This window comes from Rhamphochromis sp. 'chilingali' (genome assembly GCF_963969265.1).
Source record: "Rhamphochromis sp. 'chilingali' genome assembly, chromosome: 1".
Lineage (NCBI taxonomy): Eukaryota > Metazoa > Chordata > Actinopteri > Cichliformes > Cichlidae > Rhamphochromis > Rhamphochromis sp. 'chilingali'.
Genome location: NC_137929.1, coordinates 59,896,952 through 59,923,218, shown reverse-complemented (window position 1 = coordinate 59,923,218; position 26,267 = coordinate 59,896,952). Strand labels below are relative to the sequence as shown.

The 26,267-nt window shown below is 41.4% G+C and overlaps 1 protein-coding gene across 1 annotated transcript; it reads right to left on the bottom strand.

Moving 5' to 3' along the window:
- Nucleotides 1-20,158: 20,158 nt before the first annotated feature.
- Nucleotides 20,159-26,267, bottom strand: LOC308400388 (low affinity immunoglobulin gamma Fc region receptor II-like; the record flags this gene model as incomplete). The annotated part of the gene is made up of 10 exons (XM_080888049.1): nucleotides 20,159-20,684; nucleotides 20,765-20,876; nucleotides 20,962-21,074; nucleotides 22,473-22,560; nucleotides 22,681-22,740; nucleotides 24,730-24,822; nucleotides 25,046-25,162; nucleotides 25,249-25,494; nucleotides 25,574-25,834; nucleotides 26,228-26,267. The coding sequence occupies 7 exons, from the start codon at nucleotides 26,265-26,267 to the stop codon at nucleotides 22,517-22,519; spliced, it is 861 nt and encodes a 286-aa protein (XP_080744175.1). The 3' UTR covers nucleotides 20,159-20,684; nucleotides 20,765-20,876; nucleotides 20,962-21,074; nucleotides 22,473-22,516.

Sequence of the window (26,267 nt, the reverse complement as noted above, 5' to 3'; positions counted from 1 at the left end):
GCCATCTTGCCCTATGGGCCGATGGTGATTTTTCGTTTTTATGGGCCGATGTTTTTTTTTTTCCCGTAATGGTATAAACACTGAAAGGTGGTGGATTGGCCAGATGAAGGGAGATTTGTAAAAATAACTCAGTTGTTTGGTAGTGGCTATTGCAGAGCTTCCACAGATTCAGTAACATTAGCAAGTGGTGGAGGCCACAAGATGCAACACACTGGCAGGTCGATAACGGAAAGGCAGGAGGAGCAGAGACCCGAGGCGGTGAACTGAACTTCAGGTAAGAAGTTATGACCTGCAGTCTATCTGGGTCAGATATGAACCAAGTTTAGGTGGAGTTTATTTTCGTTATGCTGACTTTTTACAGTCAGTTTTAACTTATAATAGCATTAACATTGAAAGGGGGGCACAAAGAAATACTTTTCTTTCTTATTCTCATTTAAAATATCTAGCTTTTAACAAATAATTATCTGAATCTTACAACAAACATTTTCATCTGATGTAAAATGTATAGAAATCCATTATTGTACATAGTATTTTTTTAGGGCCCCATCATAATTTCTTCAGAAGTAGCTAAGTATGATGCCAGCATTTTCCCACATTTTCTAGATTCTGTACCAGTACTGTGTGTAAAACGCCATCAAAAAGTCGATTAAGTTTTATTCTTTCTCATCTGTCTTTCTGTCTCCTTTCACTTTTTAAAGGTTGCCATGTTAGAAAAAATATTTTGCCCTGCCATGCTGTTTATTGATGTGGCAAATGAATGGTTTATGAAAATATATGTAAATCTGTCATCAGTAATCAGTAATGGTCATGTCTCACCTCTAGTCTTCTCTGTCTTAATTTCAGGTTTTCACCATGTGTTGTAGATAGTTCAGGAGGTTAACTCGACCAAGCAGTCTACTTTCGGGTACTGTTTAGAATACCAAGATAGGGAGGATGGTGTAGGTTTAAGTTTATTAGATTGATACATATATACCAACAAGACTGTGTACATCACTGTGACAACAGCGTTTGTTTTCATTCAAAGGCTTTATGGTTTTTCCTATAATACCTGGTGGCCCGGTCTCTAGTCAAAATGCCCGGGCTGATTTTTTGTCCCAGTCCAGCCCTGATCTCAGCTGCAGTCAGTCCAGATAGATCACATAAAATCAAAAATATCACTCAAATAAGCCTCAGACTGTTTAACTTCATCAGACTTGAAGATGAAACAGATTTGTGACTGTTCCTGTAACAAGAAACAAGAAGACGGGGAGTGAAGAGTTGTTTTTAATCTGCTCTTAATCAGCTCCTTTAGTCAGAGACTGAAACACCCTCACTGCAGATCATTCATCCCAACAGCAGTTAGACTCTATAACTCCTCAATCCCGATTTCACAAGTCACTGGACATCAACGGTCACCACTTCCTGCATAATGCACCTTCTATGTGTATGAACGTGTGCAGGTATATATGTATATATGTATGTATATACATACATATATATGTTTGTGTGTGTGTGTGTGTGTGTGTGTGTGTGTGTGTGTGTGTGTATGTCTATACATAGGAATAGTAATGGTAGGATGTGAGTTTTCACTGTTGAAAGGTCTGAAGGACTGTAAAGTCAGCTTTGTGTCTGTGGAGAGCCTTTGAAAGAGTCCTCACCTTCAAAATAATTATTTGATATTCTGATTATTCATTGAGTCCTCAAGAGTGTTGATATAAAACAGGTGTATGTGTGTGTTTGCGTGTGAGTCAGTATCCTGGTCAAACTGGTTCAGCAATGAGTATTTGCTGATCATACAAAGGGGCTCTGTTTTGTTTCATATCACATGATCTGTCGGTCGTGCAGCAAAAGTAAAACGACTCAAAGCTTTTTCCTTCTCCATTTTTATTATTTTTAAAAAAGTAGAGCTAAGATAGTTGCTTAGATGTTAACAAGGTGGTAATCTCAGGCTGTCTAATAGCGATAAAACCACATAAAAAATCTCGAAATGGAACATTATCTACGCAAACTTAGATTTTACTGACTTTAAAAATTTATATTTTGCAAACACTACTCATACAGAGTATGAGTAGTGTTTGCGCCCCCCGGGATCCTGAAAAGGATAAGCGGAAGTGAATGGATGGATGGAAAACTGCAGCTTCCTTGAATGTACAGTGGGGCAAAAAAGTATTTAGTCAGCCACCGATTGTGCAAGTTCCCCCACTTAAAATGATGACAGAGGTCAGTAATTTGCACCAGAGGTACACTTCAACTGTGAGAGACAGAATGTGAAAACAAAATCCATTAATTCACATGGTAGGATTTGTAAAGAATTTATGCGTAAATTAGGGTGGAAAATAAGTATTTGGTCACCTCAAACATGGAAAATCTCTGGCTCTCACAGACCTGTAACGTCTTCTGTAAGAAGCTTTTCTGTCTCCCACTCATTGCCTGTATGAATGGCACCTGTTTGAACTCATCATCTGTATAAAAGACACCTGTCCACAGCCTCAAACAGTCAGACTCCAAACTCCGCCATGGCCAAGACCAAAGAGCTTTCGAAGGACACCAGGAAAAGTATTGTAGACCTGCACCAGACTGGGAAGAGTGAATCTACAATAGGCAAGCAGCTTGGTGTGAAAAAATCAACTGTGGGAGCAATCATCAGAAAATGGAAGACATACAAGACCACTGATAATCTCCCTCGATCTGGGGCTCCACGCAAGATCTCATCCCGTGGGGTCAAAATGATCATGAGAACGGTGAGCAAAGATCCCAGAACCACACGGGGGGACCTGGTGAATGACCTGCAGAGAGCTGGGACCAAAGTAACAAAGGTCACCATCAGTAACACACTACAACGGCAGGGAATCAAATCCCGCAGTGCCAGACGTGTTCCGCTGCTGAAGCCAGTGCATGTCCAGGCCCGTCTGAAGTTTGCCAGAGAGCACATGGATGATACGGCAGAGGATTGGGAGAATGTCATGTGGTCAGATGAAACCAAAGTAGAACTTTTTGGTATAAACTCAACTCGTCGTGTTTGGAGGACGAAGAATACTGAGTTGCATCCCAAGAACACCATACCTATTGTGAAGCATGGGGGTGGAAACATCATGCTATGGGGCTGTTTTTCTGCCAAGGGGACAGGACGACTGATCCGTGTTAAGGACAGAATGAATGGGGCCATGTATCGTGAGATTTTGAGCCAAAACCTCCTTCCATCAGTGAGAACTTTGAAGATGAAACGAGGCTGGGTCTTCCAACATGACAATGATCCAAAACACACCGCCCGGGCAACAAAGGAGTGGCTCTGTAAGAAGGTCCTGTCTCCAGACCTCAACCCCATAGAAAATCTGTGGCGGGAGTTGAAAGTCCGTGTTGCTCGGCGACAGCCCCAAAACATCACTGCTCTCGAGAAGATCTGTATGGAGGACTGGGCCAAAATACCAGCTACTGTGTGTGGAAACCTGGTAAAGACCTATAGTAAACGTTTGACCTCTGTTATTGCCAACAAAGGTTATGTTACAAAGTATTGAGTTGTATTTTTGTTATTGACCAAATACTTATTTTCCACCCTGATTTACGAATAAATTCTTTACAAATCCTACCATGTGAATTCATGGATTTTTTTTTTCACATTCTGTCTCTCACAGTTGACGTGTACCTCTGGTGCAAATTACTGACCTCTGTCATCATTTTAGGTGGGGGAACTTGCACAATCGGTGGCTGACTAAATACTTTTTTGCCCCACTTTAAATGTTTAATATTCAAACACTGAAATGATGACAGAGATGGAGATATGACTTAAAGACATTAGGAAACATGAATAAAAAGCATAAGAGAAGAAATGTGGATAAAACTGTGACCAACAGGAACCATTAAATAGATTCCTTTCTTTGTGTTGACAGTGAGTGACCACCAGAGAAGAAGCCGTCTGTGGTCATCAAGCAGTCAGAAACCACTGTGGATATTAGTCACTGGAAATAAAACAGGAACAGTGCTGGATTGAGGGCTGTGGGAAGAAAGATGCTGAAATGCTCCCCGTGGTGGATCGTAGAGACTCGAACTCAAAGACAAATGAAAAATAAATAAACATTAAACTTTTCCTTTAGTTGTGTGATGCATATCTGATTCTAATATCTAACATTAATGAACAGGGTTTGAATCAGATTTAAATAATTTCACTGTGAAAAACCATCAAACGCTGACGTTAAAGGAAATGTTAAGTGTTATGTGGAGAGCAAAATATTCATGTTTCATTGTAACAACACTGCCACCATGAGGTTAAAGTGAACAATGACAGCTGTGCAGACATGCTCTACTCACTGGAACACAATGATTCAGATGTATGAGTTTTATAAATGGCTGCATTGTGTATAACTGTGGACGAAGATTCCTTTACTTTCACTTTTATTCAGGTTAATCATGAAATAGTCAGTGGAATAAACATGACTGTACTCATGATTGGGCAGTAACACTTCTAATATGAACCTAAGAACAATTTCAACAGCACAGTGAAAATATTTAAAATGTGTTTAATATTTCTGTTGGAAAGGTTGTCAACAGTGTGTGAGAGCACCCTTGTGGCGAGAGAGCGCAATTGCACTATTGAGCACGTGGGCCAGAGCACAGAGGTTGAGCTAACAAAGGCCACTTTGCACACTGGCTCAACAGTGAATGTCTAGGCATGGTGAGTTGTGTGCGTTGCTAAAGTAGTGTGTGTAGACATTGATCCCTGCTTGGAAAGGACAGTCTTGAGCCTTTTATGTCATTCAGGCATTTGGTTTATTTTGTTGTTGTTTTTTTAAAAAAAAAAAAGAAAAATGTGCTGCATCTTTGTTATAATTCTGTATTCTGGTCTGAGGTGCTGGGGGGACCAGTTAGAGACCAACAGCTGGACATCAGTGGTTGGACTGGTGGACTACTTCAGTGAAGAGTAGACGACGTCTGGCTCTGGTTTGAAGTCTGAACACAAACACACACAGTTCAAACAACAGGAAACATGATTACAAGCTTTGAAGTTTAATCAAGACCTCCACCTCTCTGCATCACGCTGGACTGAGTTCTGAGCTTGAGTGAGGATGTGGTTTGATCAGCTTAGGTTAGCATGATGGATGAAAAAAGAATGAGCAGCTAGTTTGTCTCTGTGCAAAGATAAAGAGCAGCTGTACCTTTTCTGTCATCTTGTTGTAATGGTTGTTTATCCATAACTGATGTCTTCAGTTCTCACTGCTAAGTAGACCACAGCCGAATAAATGTCTAAAAAAAAAAAAAAAACTTCAACAAACTACAACTACACCCGTGCAGGTAAACATGGCAAAACATTTTTACTGTTTCTAATGTTCCATCATGAAACTACATGATTGTGCCAGCCATTGCAAAGGTCAGGTTTTAGTGAAACTAGATTAATTTGAATCTATTCGACTGTTTTTGTGACTTCTCAGTGGAGTTTTTAGATTTTGTCTGTGCTGGACAGAGTACATCTTTCTTTCTGTACATCACATGTTACAGTAACCTGAGAACTGTGATGGATCATGAACAGGAGAAGCTACATGCCACTGATGTTCTGCTTTAAAAACCACAGCATCTTTGTACAGTTTTTTTTTCTCGTCTTAACACCTTTGCTGTGAAACACTGAGTGACCACAAAGAACTGCGTTTCTGAGAAAGATGCAGGTGGACGACCACAAAGCTGCCATCTTTTTCCACTGCAGACTGACACTCTTCACCACAGAGCACAAAGCAAAGATGTTCTCACAGCATGAACACTATGATTAGACAAACCAGTAAAACTGTGGTGAAAACGTTCATGTGTGATGGATGAACTGTAATCAACCACAGGAAGTTGCTGCTGATGGTTTTACATGAAAAAAATTCAAAATAATAAACGATTGTGAACTTTTTAAAAAGACATCTTGTCCATTCATGCCTCTTTTATTATTATTATCTTTTATTTCTTATAGTGAAAATAAATTCATGATCACCAAACACCAGACAGCAGATACATATCAGACTAATCAGAGCTTCTCTAAGCTCCTACTGCTCAATTACAACACTGATAATGTTCTGAGTGTCACAACACACCTGACATCTGGACCTGAGACTGAGTCATTAGTTAAAATAAAAACAAACAGTCCCTAAAGAAAAATGCTGATCTGTCACATTTGAACCAAATTTCTATTTAATTTTTGACACAATTAAATAAATATTTGTTTCAGCTGTTGACTGACTCTTTTTGGGGAATCATAATGTTTTTTATTACAAATTTCAATTCAAGATTCAATTCTCCTTGAGATGTCTTTATTGCTTTACAAGTTTTTTAAATCTCACTTTTTTTAAAGTATTGCTGTTGAAAACGTGCTTTACAAAAGGAGGCCATTTACGTGAAAAGGGAAAGACCATCTCTGAATGGAGGAGGGGGCCTAAGGGTACATCTTTCACCATCTTACAATGCTGTGATGGCAGCCATTCCCCAACTCTCTGTGAATGGTGATAATGGCCATTAATCAATTATTATTGATCAGTGGCTGTGACAATTTGCATATTAATGATCAAGGAACTGACCCCCCAGCCCATTGTTCCTTCGGTGGGCTGGTTTCAGTCATTATGCAAATGTACTGTGTATAAGATTGAAACCTGCAGTCAGCTGAGACTGAAGAAGTCACCTGGATGAGTGACGAAACGTTTCTCCCACTGAAAACATGTTGTCCAGATGAACAGAATCAACTTTTGGGGATTGCTTGTCAAAATTCTTTCCATAAATATATTTACTAAGAATATTTAAAGAATATTAAAGAACTCTCATGCGATGGTGATGAACTTCATAAAGAACAAAATAATAACACTACCTCGTCTTTCTTTGACAGATTGTTGTTGATAAACTGATATCTTGATGATGAGATGAGTGATGAGGTCATCTTCTCCACTTTCTCCTCGATCTGCTGAAACAATGAAAAACAATTCAGTAATATAATTTAAATCTTTAAACAGGGTTTTGACCCCCAAAAATCTCATAATTGTGCTATCTAACCAGATACTTACTCTGGTTTTTGTTACTGTGAGATTATTTTATTATCTTGTGCCATGTTATACCCCTAATTAAAGATTGTGAAATTATTATGTAGTTTTAGTTTGCATTATTCTCCTGACTTAGAAAAAGGTGATAACTATTACATTTATTAAACTGATTTGTATTATTATTGTATTGATTTGTATTACATTAGACTGCTGATTTATTGTAAATGGATGATATTGTTTAATGATGCATTATACTGATGAGGTATAAGAAATATTGTTTTCAGAGAATCATGGCCTTTTTTGACTGATTAGAAAAGAACAGAAAGCCAACAGGAAGCCAAGGTCATAACTTAGGCTCACTGAGAGAGAGAAAGAATGTGGATGCTTAGGTATTATGACTTTGGAGGGGGGCTGAAGCTATAAGAATGTGAGAAACGCTCAGACACTTTGAGAGCAGGCGGACACCCTCCCGTGCTCTCCCCTCCGGATGGTTTATGCTCAAAAGTGTTGTATGGAATAATAAGAATTGTATGGAATAAAGAGATTGTTGATTGAGCATTTATACACCGAGTGTTGTCCTTCCTTCAGCCCAAAGATCAAAAGAACTGAGAATTTAACATTACCTTGGCCTCCAGTGACACTGTGAGAAATCGTATAGTCATTTTTAACCAGGTTGTGTCCATCAATATTAATTTAAATTTCTTCCATTTCCATTTCCTCTCACAGTGATGGTGACATGCACTGAGTGTTTCCTTCTCCTTCACCTTTTTTTTTTCCCACTCGCTAAGTGTTTATATATTTCTCTACATTTAATTATTAGCCATTATTAGATTATTATTTGTCCTGTCTTCCTCCCCTCAAACCCTCACATGAGTCTCCCTGAGCCTTGTTTTGCTGCTTTTTGACTGTCACTAAAGCTCTGGTTCATGGGGGGGGGGGGGGGGGGGGGTTATATGATTTTTTGTCTTTATTCCTTTTTTTTTTTTAACTATACAGCTTTTACCAAACATTAGAAAACACCTTGAGGCAACTGGTTTTGCAATTGAACTCAAATGAATTGAATAAATTTAAGAAACTAGTCAGTGTAAACATAATGCCTGTGGACTTCTGCTGAAATTTAAAAAATGAACAATAATAAAAATTAAATATGTAAACAAATTTGTTACTGTGATCGTAATAAACGTTAATAAACTTTATTCTACTAAATAAACTCATACATGAAATATCAGGAAGTCTGAGTCTCACCTTCAGGTCTTGTGTGAACACATCGTCTCACCAGCAGAACCAGTAACACCAGTAGAACCAAAATACAGATTGATCCAACACATGACAACACAGAGAGAACAGCAGGAGGTGTGGATGTAGGTGGAGGTGTGGATGTAGGTGGAGGTGTGGTGGTGTGTTCGTCTAAAATAAAGCAAACACAGTCATTAAGTTGTCGTCACATTGTGAATGTTGAAAGCTGCAGAAACACAGACAGGTGAGTGTGTCACCTGTGACAGTGATCCAGCTGGATGGAGACTCTCCATGACCGCTGATGTCACACTTGTAGAGGCCTTCATCAGACCTGGAAACATGCTGGATGGTCATGTGACCTGTAGGCTGCTTCCTGATGAGGGAGCCATCTTTATAGAAAGCAGCTGGGAGGTTGGAGGGAGTGGTCTTTGTTTTACAGAGCAGAGTGACGTCATCTCCCTCCATCACAGGGAGGACAGGACTCTGCAGGATCACTGATCCACCTCAACACAGAGACAAACTACAGCATTTCATCCATTTACACACAGCTTCATCAACACTAACTCCACACACTCAGCTTACCAGTGACTGTCAGGTTAACCATGTTACTGATGGGACCCTCTCTGGACTCACACCAGTAAACTCCACTGTCATGAAGCATCATAGTGATGTTACAGGAAGAACCAGCTGGTTTTCCCCATGTGCTTCCACACTGAGTCCTCTGTTGTTTGCTTGTGTTTCTCCTCAGAGTCCATCCAGCAGAGCTGTCGTCCTCCTCACAGCTCAGAGACACAAAGTCACCTTTAAATAATTGAGAGCTGCTGGGACTCACAGTTAGACGAGCTGTGAGGGTCAAAATGAAAAATTGATCATTTCTTGTGTAGACTTTCACCTGCCATTTGAGAGTATCCATATTCAAGTTGGATTAAGGGTTTACGAGTTTCAGCTACCTAACGTCTGCCACCGTCTTTATTGAGTGACCAAAAAATTAACTAGACAATGATTTATTTATTCATTTCATGGGTAGGTATTGCAATTCCATTATGTCATTATCAGTTAAGTTATTATCAGTTAAAATATGAGGCCTTGAGTTGATTTGAGTTGTTGTGCTTGCATTTAGAAGATTTTGCTGTGGGCCAACAACATGCAGTTAAAGCGGCTCTCAATGCAGGTGAATCAAGACACCCTTAAGCTGCAGAAGGAAAAAACATAAAAACATCTGAGAAATTGCCTTCGTGAACTAGGCAATGCGAAAAGACCTGGATATCCATGGAAGACAACAGTGGTGAATGGCCGCATAATTTCAGTACTGATGAGAAACAATCCTTAGTAGCCAACTGAGGGAACAATGCATTTTCTACCATTCTCTTTATGTCTACCATTACAACTAAACTGCATGAAAGTAAATCCACAGGGTTCACTGAAAGGTGCAAGCCACTCATGAGCCTCAAGTATAGGAAGACTAGATTCAACTTTAGTAAATTAAAAAAAAATCATCTAAAAAAAGTTGTAAAAACGTACTTTAGACTGATGAAACCAAGATCAACCTCTACCATAATGATCCAAAGCGTAGTGTGATGGCTTGGGAGTGCATGGGTGACAGTGGCACTGGGAAACTAGTGTTTATTGATGATGTGACACAGGATTAACATTTATGGACCTCCTCATCCTTTATTTCATCAGTTTTATATGTGAGATCCATTGTGAAGCATGAACCCAATCAGGTCATATCAGTGAGCATTTGTCAGGTTTAAACTGTGACAGAAGAAGGTTACTGACCTCGGTTTGTTGTGCAGCTCAGCAGTGAGATCAGAACTAAAGAGAAATGACACTCAGGTTGATTTGAGGTGAATATAAACAACTCCACACAAACAGCTGACAAACAAAGAAATGACATTGACACAGTGTTTTGAATTTTATTTTTGGATTTATGAGGTAGCTCACATTCTAGTGTTTTATTATTTAGTCATGAGTTTGAGTGCTTCTGAGTTTTGTGTCTATGTTTGCAGATCTTAGTTCCTTGTTTGCTGATGTTAATCTGAGTCTGGTCTCTGTGCATCTCCTGTGTTAAGTCAGTCTCGTCTCTTGTGTTAGTGTTTATTTCTTTATGCTTGTGTCTTATTGTGTTCAGTTTTTTCTTCCTCTTGTCTAGTAACTTAGCTTCGGTTCACCTGTGCCTCATTTTCACCAGCTGTGGCCTTTCTCTCTAATTGCCTCATGTTTTTATTTAAGCCCTCAGTTTTCTTCAGTTCCTGACCACCTGCAATCTGTGTGCTCTCCTGCTTGTCTGTTAGGCAGTTCAAGCACTCTTAATTCTTATTCTCATGTATATATCTCATGTATATCTCATGCACATATCTTTCTACGTAGCACTTTTAATTCTTATTCCTACTTTTATTTTTTCATGTCTATTTAAGTGCTATTTATGACACTATGTTTGCACTGAAGCACCGCAGCAATTTCCTAATGTTGTAAACCTGCTCAACATTTGGCAATAAACCCCTTTCTGATTCTGATTCTGATGTTAGTTTTTTCTCTCCCCAGTCAGCTAGTGCCAAAATTCCAATGATTATGTTTTGTTTAAAGAAAACATTTTCACATTTTCACATGAGTCTTTCTGCCCACTTCTGGATTTGGCTCATTTGGCTCACACTTTGCCTGTATCACAAACACACTAACCACTGCACCTCTCCGCTACCTGTGCTGTTAAAACTAATTTAAATAACATTTTTATAGTGTTTTAATCAACATTTCTGGAGGAACTTACTGACATAAGTATTTACAGAGAGTGGACTCAGCTTTTACTGTGATCATTATGTACATGCTGAGTATATACTTTACAAATTATCTACTACTTAAACGTATTCAAACAGTTTGGCATCTCCATCTGCTATCCCAATTTTTATCTAAAAAGCAGCTCTTACTGTGGTCACTCATGTACACTGACTACTCCGAGTATATACAAATGTTCACTATAATAACCCAGTGAAGTCATGTGTCCACTGTGCAGCTGTGTTGATATAATGAGTGAATGATTTGATCTTTTCACTGCCTGCTGCGTTTCCTCGACTCCTGAGCAAAGATAAAGAGTCAGTTCAGACCTGCAGTTGGTCCTCGTGGTGTTTGAACTTGAATTCAGCCTGATTTGTTTTTCATGTCTTCTCCTCCATCATCAGTTATCAGGAGAGCAGACAGTCAAAGTACAAGAATTCAAACAAACACAGAGATTCTACTTACAGAGCAGACACAGCACAGATGTTTCCTTCATCGTCCTTCTCACTCATTTGAGCTTTTTTTCATTTCTGTCACTGACACCAAGTAAAGCCCGCCCTCTTCCTCTGAGCACCAGCTTTCTATTGGTTCAAAGAAAGTCGTGAGGGGCTCACTTTTTTCTTTGTGATATGATGTTGCTTGAAAAAGTTATTTTGAAATCTAACTACAATCACACTATAATCCCTTTAAAAAAATTAACTATTGTTTTAATATGATCCAGTATTTTCTATAAACATCTTTATATAAAAATCTGAGGAATAAGATGTCCTCTGTTCTCAGTGATCTGTAGATTGGTTGATAATCAGCTCCATTTCCATGTAGTGGACGTCCCCCTCAGTGAGAGAGGCTGAAACACAGGAATCCAACCAGGGTCGCTGCTGTTATGGAGCTGAACTGGAGCCATTCAGACACCGAGGCCCTCTGAAAATATTTTAATTACAGGTGTCCAAAGACACACTGGTTTACTTTTTTACAGACATATGTCTTCCCGCAACTGTTAGCAGCACTTCAAATGAGCCATAATGCGCAAAGGGGCACAATTTGTCATGGCTATATCGAGACTCTCTCTCCACTCCATTATATATTCCATATGTATAGGGGTAACTCTGTAAGACACCCCGTGAGGAAACAGTGCAACCGAACCCAGAGTCAATGTATCAACGAACTATTTACAAATGTACGTATATCCACGCCACCCCGGCCAGGGCCTTGCCAGACGCAAGGCCGAGTCGGAGGCATCAATCCGCAAGACTGGCCTGAACCGGCCCTGCAAGACGCAAATACTGCAACCGATCGGATGCTTTCGGTCAGCCTGCAATACGCCAGGCAGACCAGGGAACGACAGTTACCACCGATGGGCACCCAGCACCCGCTTCCCAAAGAGGGGCTGGCTGCCACGTTCAAGTGGTAAAACCACGTAAAAGTGGTGGCTGAGGACCACATGGCGACCACACAAAATGAGGAGAGGGAGGCATCTGTCCACAAGGCCCAAAAAGTGGCCACCCCACGTGTTGAGTGTGCTCACACACCCGAGGGGAGAGGGATTGCTGCCAAGGAGTAAGCCTGGCGGATGGCCTCTACAGCCCAACGGGACAACTAGGACTTGGACAGGGGCCTGCCCAGGATCCTGGGATGGAACGAGACAAACAGTTGGTCCGTGGTCCGAATTGGCTGAGTACGTGCACTGAGCGCCAGTGCTTGTAGAGGGCACAGGGCCCAGAGACGCTGCGCCTCCTCCCAGTCCAAACCTTCTGTGGGAGCTGACCGCAGCTCAACTGACTGGGGAAGGTGGAAATCCGAGAGGACTTACGGCAAGAAGGTAGGGTTTGGCCAGAGGACCACCCTCTGGCAGCCACCTGCAGCATTCACCATGGACCGACAGCGGAGCTCACTAATTTTTCTGGCGATGAAGAAAGGCGGTCTTGAGCAGCAGCCACTTCAACTCTGCTTTTTCCAGAGGCTCGAAGGGAGGGCGCTGGAGGGCATGAAGGACCAGGTCCAGATCCCGGGGGGAATGGGGACCCTGGCATACGATCTGGGCACCCCTCAAGAACCACGAAATCAAAGCAGTGTCGGTGTCGCTGAGTGCTGAGCGACCAAGACAAATAGCCTTAATCGCAGCCACCAGCCCACGCAGGGTAACAGCGACTCTGCCTGCCTCTAGCTGGGACTCCAACTGCAGCATTCAGGCCCATGAGGCGGAGACACAGGCCCCAGTTCACCCAAGAGTGGAGGCTGAAGTGGTCCAGGCACACCCTGAAGACCCGCTACCGTTCTGCTGTGAGGGACACTAAGCCCCTGACGGAGTCCAGGTACATGCCTAGAAAGGTGGTACTCTGAGGTGGTTCTAAGATCCTGAGGCCCCGCAGCCTCATAGGAGCGAGGGCGGTGTGCACACACCTGGTGAAGGTTCGGAGTGCCAGGGAGATGCCAAAGAGGCGGGCGCGGAACTCGAAGATCTGCTCTCGAACCCGAATCTGAGGACCATCAACATCTTGCACTTCAGGGGCCAGAGATAACAATTGAGGCCCCTGTTGTCCAGAATGGGACAAAGACCCCCGTCCTGCTTGCCGACCAGTAAGTAGTGGGAGAAAACCCCCACTTTGCGGTCCCCAACGTCCACCTCCTGTATGGCCCCCTTTGCCAGAAGCATCACCAGTTCCTCCCGCAGCACCAGGGCCTGCTTCGGGTTGCTCACAGCGTTAAAGGTCGGGACATTATGTTACTGTTAACTGCAGGCGATAACCCTGGGTCATAGTGGAAACCACCCAAGGGTCCGCCCCCAGGGCTGACCAGGCCACCCTGCACTGCTCTGTGGATAGGGCTGGGTGGCCTGGCACCAAGAAATGTCAGGAGGGAGGGGTGGCTGGAGGACTGAGAGACTCCACATCCTCCCTGCCTGCCCTGGGCGTGACTGCCGCGTCTATGAAAGGCCTCCAGCTAGGGCGGAAGAGCTCCAGGGCCCCTGGCTGGGGCAGGTTGAGGCACAGAAGCCCTGGGCCTCCCCACCCTGTCCAAACTCTTGCGCAGGCCTCGTGAAACCTACTAAGGAGTGCCGTGAGTCTCTGTAGCCTGCTGCAGGAGCCAGGCCGCACCTTGGTCGAACATGGCTGAAGGGTCAACCAACAGTCTCATAAGGCAGTCCCAGTCGTCCGACATGGAGCCAGGACTGAGACAGCCACAGGTGGCGGCGTACTACCCAGAATCAGCCTAAAGTGCAGCCCATAGCAGTGGCCTGCTCTTTCATAAGCGAGGCTAGTTGAGAGGAGGCAGACAGAAGCTCCCCTACGCCGTCTAGGTCCCCCAAACTAGCCTGCAACTGGCGGGCCAAGTGTCGTACACGAAGCAAAAAAAATGGCTGTCAAATTGGAGAGGCAGGCCTGCGTTACCATTGCCCTGTGCAACTTAGTCAACAGGACATCCCTCATTGTTAGGGCATGCAGGCCGCCCCAGGAGGGAGCCCGAAATGGCAACCAGAGGGTTCAGGGGCAGATCCACCAGGGAAAAGTGCCACAGTCAATCTGCTCTTGGCCATGCAGAGCAGCAAACCACTTACAGACAGGGGACCAGTGATGCAGGGCTGTAGGGGATCAAACTGCCTGCATACCAGGTCCTGAAAATCAGGAAGCAGTGGCACCTGCAAGAGGTGGCGCTGAGGCTGTGTGGCATCATCAAACATAGAGGGTACTTAGACGGGTTATCCTTAAATCTAATGGGAGGTTGAGAGTGCCCATTGTACATGCATGGGGGGTGTGGCAGAGAAGTGTGTACATGTGGCAGCTCTCCTGTACAAAATTTACACTGCAGTGCGTCTACGAGGGAACATCACACATACAGATGTCCAGGCTTACTGGATAATGCCCTCAAATATGAAGAAAGTGCAAGGAGTCCCAGGCCATGCAATCAACTACACCACCAGTACAGCAAGGAAAAGGGCACTCGACTAGTCCATTAGTGAAGGACAAAGTGAGTGTTCTGTACCCAGAATCTGGACGCATACTGGTTGCAGTTTGCTAAAACAAAGAACACTGACTGAGTTAAAACCTCCCACTGATCTTATGCATGCACAATGGTCGGGGCTCTGTTCTGTTATTAAGGAATTCCGCCACTTATATGCAGACCCTGTCCAGCCTTGTGTCCTCCACAAAACACTTACATGTCTCCATGAAAACAAGGGGACGCAACAAATATGACTTTTGGCACACAGCACAGGCAGGAAGAATCACTGTGCCAAACATACATGCAGTTATGTTTGCCTCCAATGCCACTCCTGCGTTATCAACTGTGAAGAAAGTGTGCTACCCACAAAAACTGTCACATCAGCTCTCAGACACTGAACCACAACAAATCAAATGGGGAAAAGAAAATGAAGACAGAGCTACAGAATGGTATACCTCACAGAGTAAGCTGCAGCACAGAGAGCTTAAAGCGGAGAAGTGTGGTTTCATCATCGACCACTGATGCTCTCGTTAACTGTGAATGTTGTGGAAAAGGCAACAATCCCCTGCAGGCCTGTGAAGATGACAAGTTCTGTCTGAGGCTAACTGATGGAACAGTGGATTTGAAACAGACACGCATCTACTACAAGCAGGTCCAAACCAGATTTTTGTTACAAAGTCACACTTTTGTGACTTAGTTGTGTGGACAACCAAAGCTTTTGTAATTACATGTGTGATGCCAGATGTAAACATGTGGGGTAAAGGTTTAGCAGTGGCTCAGAATTTCCGTGGATGTTGCAATGACAATCAAAAAGAGAGAGAGAAAAAAAGCTTGCTAAGAAAACTGAGGCAGTATTCCAGTTACACCCGTTTAGACAGAACTCTAATATTGCAGGTTTCTTTTAAGATTTTTGGTTCGGTGTCACATTAGGGTGGACCCATCTTCCTGTACTCTGCACTTCATGTTTTATTTTACCCGTTTTTCTATCACTCACTGTGAATTAGTAGATCATGTTTAAAATACTACCAATGTAATTCACAACATACATACTTTGGCGTATCTATTTTCTGATTTATTTCATTTTATAGCTGTCGTTAAAATGTTTTCTTTATCTCCTGTACAGGCCAACGCAATCTATTTGTCTTTTCAGGTTGTAGTATTACACAACATGTTCAGATCCAATAGAAATAAAATAAGTGTTTCATAATTTATTAAATTGTCTTTATTTATAACTGGCATTATTTTGTCATTTTATTATAGAAGCTTACAAGAAAGAGGCAAAATTGTATTCCGTTGTGCTTTATTAGCTGCTTCGGGGAAAAACAAAACAAACAAACAATGCAAAAAAACAAAAACATTTCAAAACAAACTGGAAAACAGTTCATCAATTGATATTTAATTGTGTGCCTACTTTTGTAAGTGGAATATGTCTCTGCCTTAGCGCGTAAATTTTGTGTTCTCTCTATAAAAACTTCAAAATAGTCAATAACTGTCACACGGTCACCAAACATCTCAACATACTGGTGTGGCACACTGGCCTGTATGCAATGTATTTTAGCCCAGTGCACCAATGGGCTGAGGTGAGCGTACAGTAAATTTACAGTAATGTTAAACACAGTGGTTTTAGTTTAAGCTAAAATCAAAGAGATGTGCAACATGTTCAAGTGGAAGGTTTAGTCTTAAACGCATCAAAGTCAACAAGAGCATCTGAAAATGAGATTTTTCTGTGAGTATCTGGTAAGATGGGGCTAATTTGTTATAGCACGCCCATTAGTAAAGCAAGAGATGGCAGCCCTGTGTTACTACCCGGCTCAAAAGCCGAAACATAAAAAAAGGAGATGAATACCAGAGTGTTAGTGAGAAGAGGTTTTATCTTAAAATGAAATACCAGGTTGGCTAAAATGACTGGTACCACCAAGGCAAAGACAAGTGAACTCCCAGGAAGCTTGCCTCAGGTAAGTTTTTATCCACACCTGACTAGGTGTGACCAATTAGCACCAGCTGAAAACATTGAGGAGATTAGGGGCTGCAGAGGGACGAAACTCCTGTGTAGGTCTTCACTTTAGAGTTGTCTTTCAGGAAGTCCTTGTCTAATTATTTTTTGGACAATTCTTGTTTCAATTTTTGTTTTTCCTTTTGTTTTTCTCTGTGAATAAAACACAGAATTGTTAGCAAAGTAATATAATTTATTTTGTGTGTTGAAATCCAGTTTAAATTAATAAAATGTTTCCAAGATAAAACTTTCAAATGGATCAAATTTGACTGAAAAAAAAAAATACGAGTGTGATACTGAGAATAAACTAGAGATGGAACGATACCATTTTTTTATGACTATACCGATATCATAAATTTGGACATCTGCCTATATAGTGTATTTTAAAATTAATAAAACTGTTTTTTGTTTTTTTTTATATCTTGTTGCATTTTGTATTAGGTCATACTCAAATTTAAAAAGACCAAACACTTTAAAATGCAAAGAATACACAGCACCCAAAATATTGAACAGTTCAACAATGCTGATCTTTTTATTTAAACATTTAGCAGAACTTCAAATCTAAGTACTTAAACTAATATCCATCCATCTATTCGCTTCCGCTTATCCTTTTTCAGGGTCGCGGGGGGCGCTGGAGCCTATCCCAGCTGTCATAGGGCGAGAGGCGGGGTACACCCTGGACAGGTCGCCAGTCTGTCGCAGGGCTAACACACAGGGACAGACAACCATTCGCACTCACTTTCATTCGCATATTCACACCTAGTGACAATTTGGGTTATCCAATTAACCTATCCCCACTTAAACTAATATTCAAAAATAATTTAAAATGCAATTTTATGCAGATTTCAAAAGCTCTTTTGTTCTGAAAAAAGAAGTGCAATATCAGGACAAAATAATCTTTATATTCCACAACTTAAAATGGACCCTTTCATACTTGAAGCTACATGTAAAGAGACATCCAGAGTGGAAATAAGTGCAAATGAAAGCAAACATGGCTTCATGACACTCATCTGTTATCAAGATGAATGTCAGTAAGCTGTTTCTATCACATTTAACCTGATGCTGAATGTTATGTCATTTCCATACAAACCTTAACACAAGTATGAAAGTTTTGTTTGTTTTTTAAAGTAAAACTTGAGTCTATCTTTTTTATGGTCAGACTTAGCAGTGACAACGCACAGACGTCCGAGCTCCATATATCGGTTGTTAAGCTTAATGCAAGATCACTTTGCAAACATTCAAAAATGATCTGACTCACTTGCTTTACTTCTCTGCGATAGCTCAGAGATAGCTCATGCCGGTTTGGCTCCAGATGCTTTCAGTGTGAAGCAACTCTACAATGCCGACAGGCCTCATACACAACAGCCACTCTACTGTGTGACACATACTGCTCCTTCATGCTAAGGTCACAACCTGGGTTACGCCATGTTGCAAGTTTTATGAGGTGCTTTTGTGACATTTAATGGATCGGGTTACATTTTTTATTTCTCCTCGATATCCAATAAAGTAATTTAGGTCAGGATCGATACCAATACTGTATCCGATCGGTCCATCCCTAGAACAAACAAGTCAAACCTGCTCAGTTCCTGTTTTATTTCTCTAAAGTGAAAGATGAAAACATTTTGTCTTTAAATTATATCTGTATAACTGTAATACTTGGACTTAACAGTAGATGGCTGCAGACTCTAAATGGATGTTTTGGCTATGTTAGGCTTCAGAGTAGTTTAGCCCAAGAGCTGGGACACATGAATCAGCCTGACTGATCATGCGTGTAAATTATCGGACACCAAACGCTTTCAGCTCTTTGCTGAGGTGGTAAGAACATGAGATCTTCTTAATGTTTTTTTGTTTTTAAAGTGTCTTCATTGTGTTGTAGTTTACACCAGGGCCCTGTTTCAGGAAGCCGGTTTGGAAAACTCAGAGTGAAAAACGACACTCACGGTTGAGTAACCCCGAACTGTCCAACTCGGAATATTCGGTTTCAGAAAGGCTGATAACAATTAGTTCAGTCAACGCGGAGTTGCTTTAACCCCAAGTGAAGCGCGCGGACGAGGATACATAAAGCCCTGATAAGCGGAGCACAGATTAAGCGAGTCACCATGGAGACGGAGGGAAAGAAGGCGCGGTCAATGTATTTTACAGCGCTTGAGGCCGAAATTCTGATGGCAGCATATGCCGATAACATGCAAATTCCGCGGAAAAAAGTAACACAGCCACAGCTGCAAAAGAAAGGGAGCATGCATGGCAAAACATAGCCGACAGAGTCAATGCCTGAGTGTTAATATAAACATTGATCTAGGGATTTCCACCCATTTAACACGTTATTTTATCATATGTTATTTTATCATATGTTATTTTATTTGTTATTTTATACATTTTATTTTGTGATGTGATGTGAGCGCAGGTGCAACCCAACAGGCCCCAAACGTTCCTGGCAGCAAGTAAAAATGAAATATAAAAATATAGTCCAAACAGGTAAGGTGTAATTGTATTATGAGCCATAGTGCTTGGTCTGTTTGTCCCATGTAAATCAATTGCAGTTAGAGGCTACATTAATTTTCTGTCTGTAAGCACTTATTGAAATTATCTGAGCACATTACAAGTACATATTTGCTTACTCTGTATGCTCAAATGTGACCCGTTATAGCCAACAGAAAAAAAGCGGAGGCCCGAAAAACAGGGGGGGGGGTCCTCCACCACCACCACTCACAGAGGCTGAGCAGTTGGCCCTCAGCCAAAACAGTGGGCGCCCTGTGGCTGAAGGCATCTCTGCGGGGACATCCTCTGAGTCAATAACCCCGCAAGACACAAGTGCCTACATAAGAGGTAAATTCAAAATAATACATGATGTGCATACATCCTTTCTTCACAGTCACCTTTGCAGTGCTGCTCATTCATCTGATAAACTCTTTACCATAATGGATTATTTTGTAGTGAAGTTATTTTCCGACTGATTTTGCCTTCCCTCAGTCTTGGTTGTCTTTGAGAGCATAATGACAATGAAGTGTAAGGTGATTGGTATGTTTGTTAATTGCCATTTGGTCCCATGTAAGTTATAAGTGACCTGTATAAACCTCATATTCTATCAGTTGATGGTGATGGTGTACTGCATCTGGTGCAGCCTCCTGTTGAGCCAGACCAACATGCAGTTGTGAGTAATACTCCACAGATTATATGAGTGTACAGTAGAACAGCAATGTTGTTCATTTCTTTACTACAGGAAAATAATGAAGAAACATTGACAGCTGTTACAGAGGAGGAAGCAACAGAGACACTTTATGAGGTTTACATCTTTTAATACTTTGTGTACAGGAAATACAGGCGACCAATAAAGCCAGTTGAACAAAAAATCTGTTTATTCTTCTTTCAACATGTTGAGGTGATGGGTCAAAAGAAATGATTGTGACATATGGTGTCTCTGACTGCGCTTCCATCTTGTATGTCCGTGGGAGGGTCAGGATGTTCATGGTTTGGATCACTGCTGATGTTTGGTTCAGAAGAACAGTGTTCTCCTCTAATTGTGGCAATGTTGTGAAGAATCACACATGCCACAATAATGTCACATGCCCTTTCTGGGGTGACCCTGAGTCTTTGCAGGCACTGGAACCGGGCCTTAAGCATTCCGATAGTCATTTCAATTCTGGCTCTTGTCCTGCAATTAGCCAGATTATATCGCTGCTGTGGGCCCGGTTCAGGGTCAGGGTAAGGGGTAAGCAAATAGGGTAAACATGGATACCCCCTATCACCAAGCAAGTAGCCAGTGAACTCTCCTAAGACAGAAGGATACACTTCAGTTCAAATGTCCCTGAAGCAATTGGTCTTTATATATTTTAAAGTATTCTCAACTCACCATGTCCAAATTTTGTGCTCAGTGTACATTCACGGAATATTTGTGAGTCATGGACAGAGCCTGGCCACTTGGCTTCCACATTTGTGATAATGTTGGCAGCATCACATGTGATCTTCACAGTGCAGAGAACACAAATTAGCATCCATTACTATAATGAAATAATTTGTTAGTTTGACATGCTACAGGGAACTATGTACCTGTACATTAATGCTGTGGAAAGACTTCCTGTTCACATAGTCTCCTTCATTTACTGAAGGAGCAATGATTGGAATGTGAGTGCCATCTATACAGCCAATCACGCCTGGGAACCCTGAAAATAAATGTGCAATTTAAGTAGTAGTCCAAGTATCACCACATCATAAATTAAGTTTTGGTCATCCTGATACCTGCAATTTTGTGGCATCCCTCTTTGATAAATCTTGTGGGTCTGTGACCGGGGAACACCACAGACGAGTACAGGAGACGTTTCAGTGCAACTGTAACATTCCTGACTGCCCGACAGACGGTAGCCTTGGAAACGTGCTCAGCGTCACCAATATTATACAGAAAGCTCCCGTTTGCAAGAAACCGAAGTGCAATACAAATAATATGCAATGAACTGAGAGCATGTCCGCGATGTGTCACATGCGTAATATATGGCCTGAGGATGTTATTCAAATAAATTATAGATTGTGCTGAGAAACGGTAACGTTCGCACAGAAAATCATCAGGAAATGATAAAATGTCCAAACGCGCTCTGATCACTCTCTCCCGGCGGAGAGCTCTGCGGAGAATTTGGGCTTCACGATCTACTGGCTCTTCAAGGAAGTGGCACGCCATGTCCGACACTTCCTACTGTCAGGTTTCCGACAAAGGGGCGGAGACAGTCAGGGTTAGTTGTAGTAAACCTGCTAGGGGGCAGGTTAGCTTCACGGAGTGTGTCGTCATAGTGACTCACTCAGGCTGCAGCTGAACTCGCTTTGTGAAACCGAAAACCCAGAGTTTTCGTTAACTCAGGGTATACTTACTCAGTTTTTCCACTAAACCGGCTTCCTGAAACAGGGCCCAGGGGTAGAAAACTCCAAAGCTTTGCCCTGGGTCAACACACCTGAATCAAATGATTAGTTCAGGCATCTGGAGAACTTCAAGACATGTTGAGGAGGTAATTTATCCATTTAAATCAGCTGTGTTGGATCAGGGACACATCTAAAACCTGCAGGACACCAGCCCTCGAGGCCTGGAGTTCCCCCACCCCTGGTTTACACCATTCTCTAACTGTTAGAGAATGGTGTAACAAATACATCCCCAGTTCAATCTCAGAAGGAGACACAAATCCCTTTGCTCTTTGGTTTTTGGATGATATAAAAATGCCAGCCCTTTAGTCTCAAACATGCACATCCTGGAATGAAGCTGTTCTGTTTTCAGCCACTGAATGATTGTAAGAAGGACATATATCAGTTAGCCACAAACAAATAAGTCAAATTTTCCATTTGATATCTTTTCCAAGCGCACACATGAGAAAACACATGACAATATTACTGCTGAAGAGTAACTAAATGAGTGTGATAAGAATGAGAACAAACGCCATCAAACATGAATAAATTAAACATAAGAACAGTCAAGGACATGAAATATATTAGTAGAGGATAAAATTTGAAAACTCAAGTTAAAAATACATTGTGAGCATGCAGGTCTAATTCAGTGAGAACGACAGGAAGAGGGAACGGACCAGTTAGGGACCAGTAGCTGGACGTCAGTGGTTGGACTGGTGGACTACTTCACTGAAGAGTAGACGACGTCTGGCTCTGGTTTAAAGTCTGAACACAAACACAGTTCAAACAGCATTACAGTTTTCTCTCTGACAGAAAGGAGATATTCTGTGCTTAAGTCATGATGTGGTTAGAATAACTCTGTACAAAGGTACAGAGCAGCTGTACCTTTTATTCTCTGCCCAGCAGTGACATCTTGTGTTGTATCGAGTGCAGGTGGATCGTTCTCTGCACAATAAAACAAAGAAATGAATAAAGGGACAAAAACATAACATAACATAACCATACTACTTTTGTTTAGAGATTAATAAGGAATTTTTATAAATAGCAACAATTTTCAAGCTTTGTCCTTTTAAAAACAAAACAAAAAAACATCCCCTCTGCTGTGAAACTGTGGTTACCACATGAAACTGGGGATGTTTGTGTGAAAAAGAAAGAAAGCAGATGTCAATTTCTTTCAGTTCTAACCAAAATTTCTCCACAGGGCACAAATGAAACCTGTTTTCAAATACAAAACAATTGTTACACAAACCAGACAAGACCGTGGTGAGAAATGTCACGACCTCAGAGAACAGTCATCTGGAATCAGTAACAGGAAGTTGCTGCTGAGGGTTTTTTAGACAGAATTTTACAGAAGTGGGAAGTTGTTGGTCTTTTAGTCCTTTGTGTATTAGAGAAACAACTGTGTAGGTATATTGTGTGTACCAAACCCAGACACATCTGGGATTAATCTGAGCTGCTTCTAAATTTACTGCTCAGTTATGACACTGGCAGAATTCACAACACATCCGACATCTGGCCTATGTGAGGCAGACCTGTGACTGCTGCAACGTGGGAGATATTGATTGGTACAGCTGCTGCGTTAGCTTTGCTCCAACTCACTGACAGGAAAGACAGAGATGGGAAGTACTTCACATTTAAAGGGAAGGACCAAAGGGTGATAACTGTTTTGCAAAAAGGAAATGCAAACAATGTTACTGTAAGAAAATACTTCCAGTTTAGTGAAGCACATAAAGGACTGGCATCCAAAAATAAGTTCAGTAAGTTTCAGTTCACAGTAAAATCCAAAGTATTATCCTTCTCACATTTTCCTGAAATCTCATTATTAGTTTGTTTGAGAGAACCAGAGCTTTGCGAAAGGGTAATTTCTTTTCAATGACTAAAAAAAAAATTCCTATGGTATGGTAATGTAACATAAGTTGGCCACTCAGCAAACATCTTAACATTTCAGTCTTTGTCCCAGGACCAAATATATTGTTAAAATTTTAAATAAACGAACAGCAACCTTGTTAGTGTTAAAACAGCTTTTTTTTTTTTTTTTTTTTTTTTTTTTTTTAAAAAAAGGAGTTTATGTTTAAATACGTTGGATGATCATTTTGTTTTTCTGTGTTGAGACTAAAGTAATTCCACTGGTATTAGTACCACCTACAATATCTCTGGTATCAGGACTCCTTAAGTAGATTTAAAAAAAAACAAAACAAAAAACAACTCACCTGTTTAAACTGTATTAAAACTTAAAGTTTGCATTCATAGGGGCGTGGCCTCTTTGACTTACAGGTGGATGGAGAAACTGTTATTAGCTGTATGCTATAGGCTTCACCTCAGCTAATTGGGGTTCTTGAGCTGGATCTCTACATAGTGTTTGTTCTGTTGGTGCCCTTGGGAGCATTTATAATGTCATTATATGACAAATAATACGTCTGATGTGCGGTATGATGTGTGGTTTGGAGATGGTGGTACTAACAAAAAGACAGATGGCCAAGCTGTTAAACTTTTTGAGTTTTGTTGAGAGAACTAACGTTGAAGCTTCAAAATGTCAGGCCCAGAAACCTGCGGGTGATGCCATAGTTAATCTGTCTACTGCATGTAGTCTATTAAATTAACATGAACGCATTATAATGGAAAATTAAAACAACAAAAAAAAGGTGACCCACATTAGCATGGTAAGGAGTAGCTGAAACTTTCCATTCCATGCAATAACGTGACTGGTCACTTATTTCCTGTTTAGGCTCTTTGGAAGAAAGCCCTCTGTGTTCACCTACATAGGTATTCACTCTCTGGCTTAACCTATAATTTATGTTTATTTATTTATTTATTTATTTATATATATATATATATTGATTACGTAATTCTAATGTCTACACTTCCATTAAGTGTTCTAATTTTATGGACCACAACCCAGCCCCCAACCACAAATCTTAATAAAAGAAAATTTACCTCTTTTTGATTTGACTGGTTTTTGCTGACGATTTGATAAAATGACCTCAGTGTATGTGACTTGGTTTTCTTGGACTTCTTCAGGATTTTCAGCTGAAAAAAATTTAACACATACAGACATTTAACCCGAAATTAGTTAGGGGTAAATGAAGAGAATAAGAAATAGAAAAAAGAACATGTTTTTTCATTACTGTGTAACAGCTTGAAGTTACTTCCATTGGGAGTGAGAGTCAATATAAAAACATCTAATCACAATAGCTGTGTAGCTTATTCAGCAGAACTTTATTTATATAAAATCCAGAAGTCTAGGTCTCACCTTCAGGTTTCCTAGGAGCACGCCATCTCAGCAGCAGAACCAGTAACACCAGTAGAACCACAACACAGACTGATCCAACAGACAACAGCACAGTGAGAACAGATGTGGTGTGTTTGTCTAAAATAAAGCAAACACAGTCATTAAGTTGTCGTCACATTGTGAATGTTGAAAGCTGCAGAAACACAGACAGGTGAGTGTGTCACCTGTGACAGTGATCCAGCTGGATGGAGACTCTCCATGACCGCTGATGTCACACTTGTAGAGGCCTTCATCAGACCTGGAAACATGCTGGATGGTCATGTGACCTGTTGACTCATTCCCAATGAGGGAGCCATCTTTATAGAAAGCAGCTGGGAGGTTGGAGGGAGTGGTCTCTGTTTTACAGAGCAGAGTGACGTCATCTCCCTCCATCACAGGGAGGACAGGACTCTGCAGGATCACTGATCCACCTCAACACAGAGACAAACTACAGCATTTCATCCATTTACACACAGCTTCATCAACACTAACTCCACACACTCAGCTTACCAGTGACTGTCAGGTTAACCATGTTACTGATGGGACCCTCTCTGGACTCACACCAGTAAACTCCACTGTCTGACAGGAAAAGTGTGATTTTACAGGAGCGACCAGCTGGTTGCCCAAACCCATCTCCACACTGAGTCCTCTGTCGTTTGCTTGTGTTTCTCCTCAGAGTCCATCCAGCAGAGCTGTCGTCCTCCTCACAGCTCAGAGACACAGAGTCATATTTAAAGAACTGAGAGCTGCTGGGACTCACAGTCAGACGAGCTGTGAGGGTTACAATGAAAAAAAAACAAAAAAAACAATTGTTGCTTGGTTGCTTTTGTCTGACACAAGCATGTTTTACTTAATTCTGTAACATGAACCCAATCAGGTCATATCAGTGAGCATTTCTCAGGTTTAAACTGTGACAGAAGAAGGTTACTGACCTTGGTTTGTTGTGCAGCTCAGCAGTGAGATCAGAACTAAAGAGAAATGACACTCAGGTTGATTTGAGGTGAACATAAAGAACAACTCCACACAAACTCATCTCTCTCTGATATATCATTTTCTGATATTCTCATTTTCTGTTCGATATCAGGAATAGGTTAAAATAAAGTTCAGACTGACAATAGAGCTACACTGTATCCCAGCTGCCACTGTGGGAGAGTTAATGTGGACTGGTCAGCAGTTTCACATCCTGCCTGTATCGAATCACCAT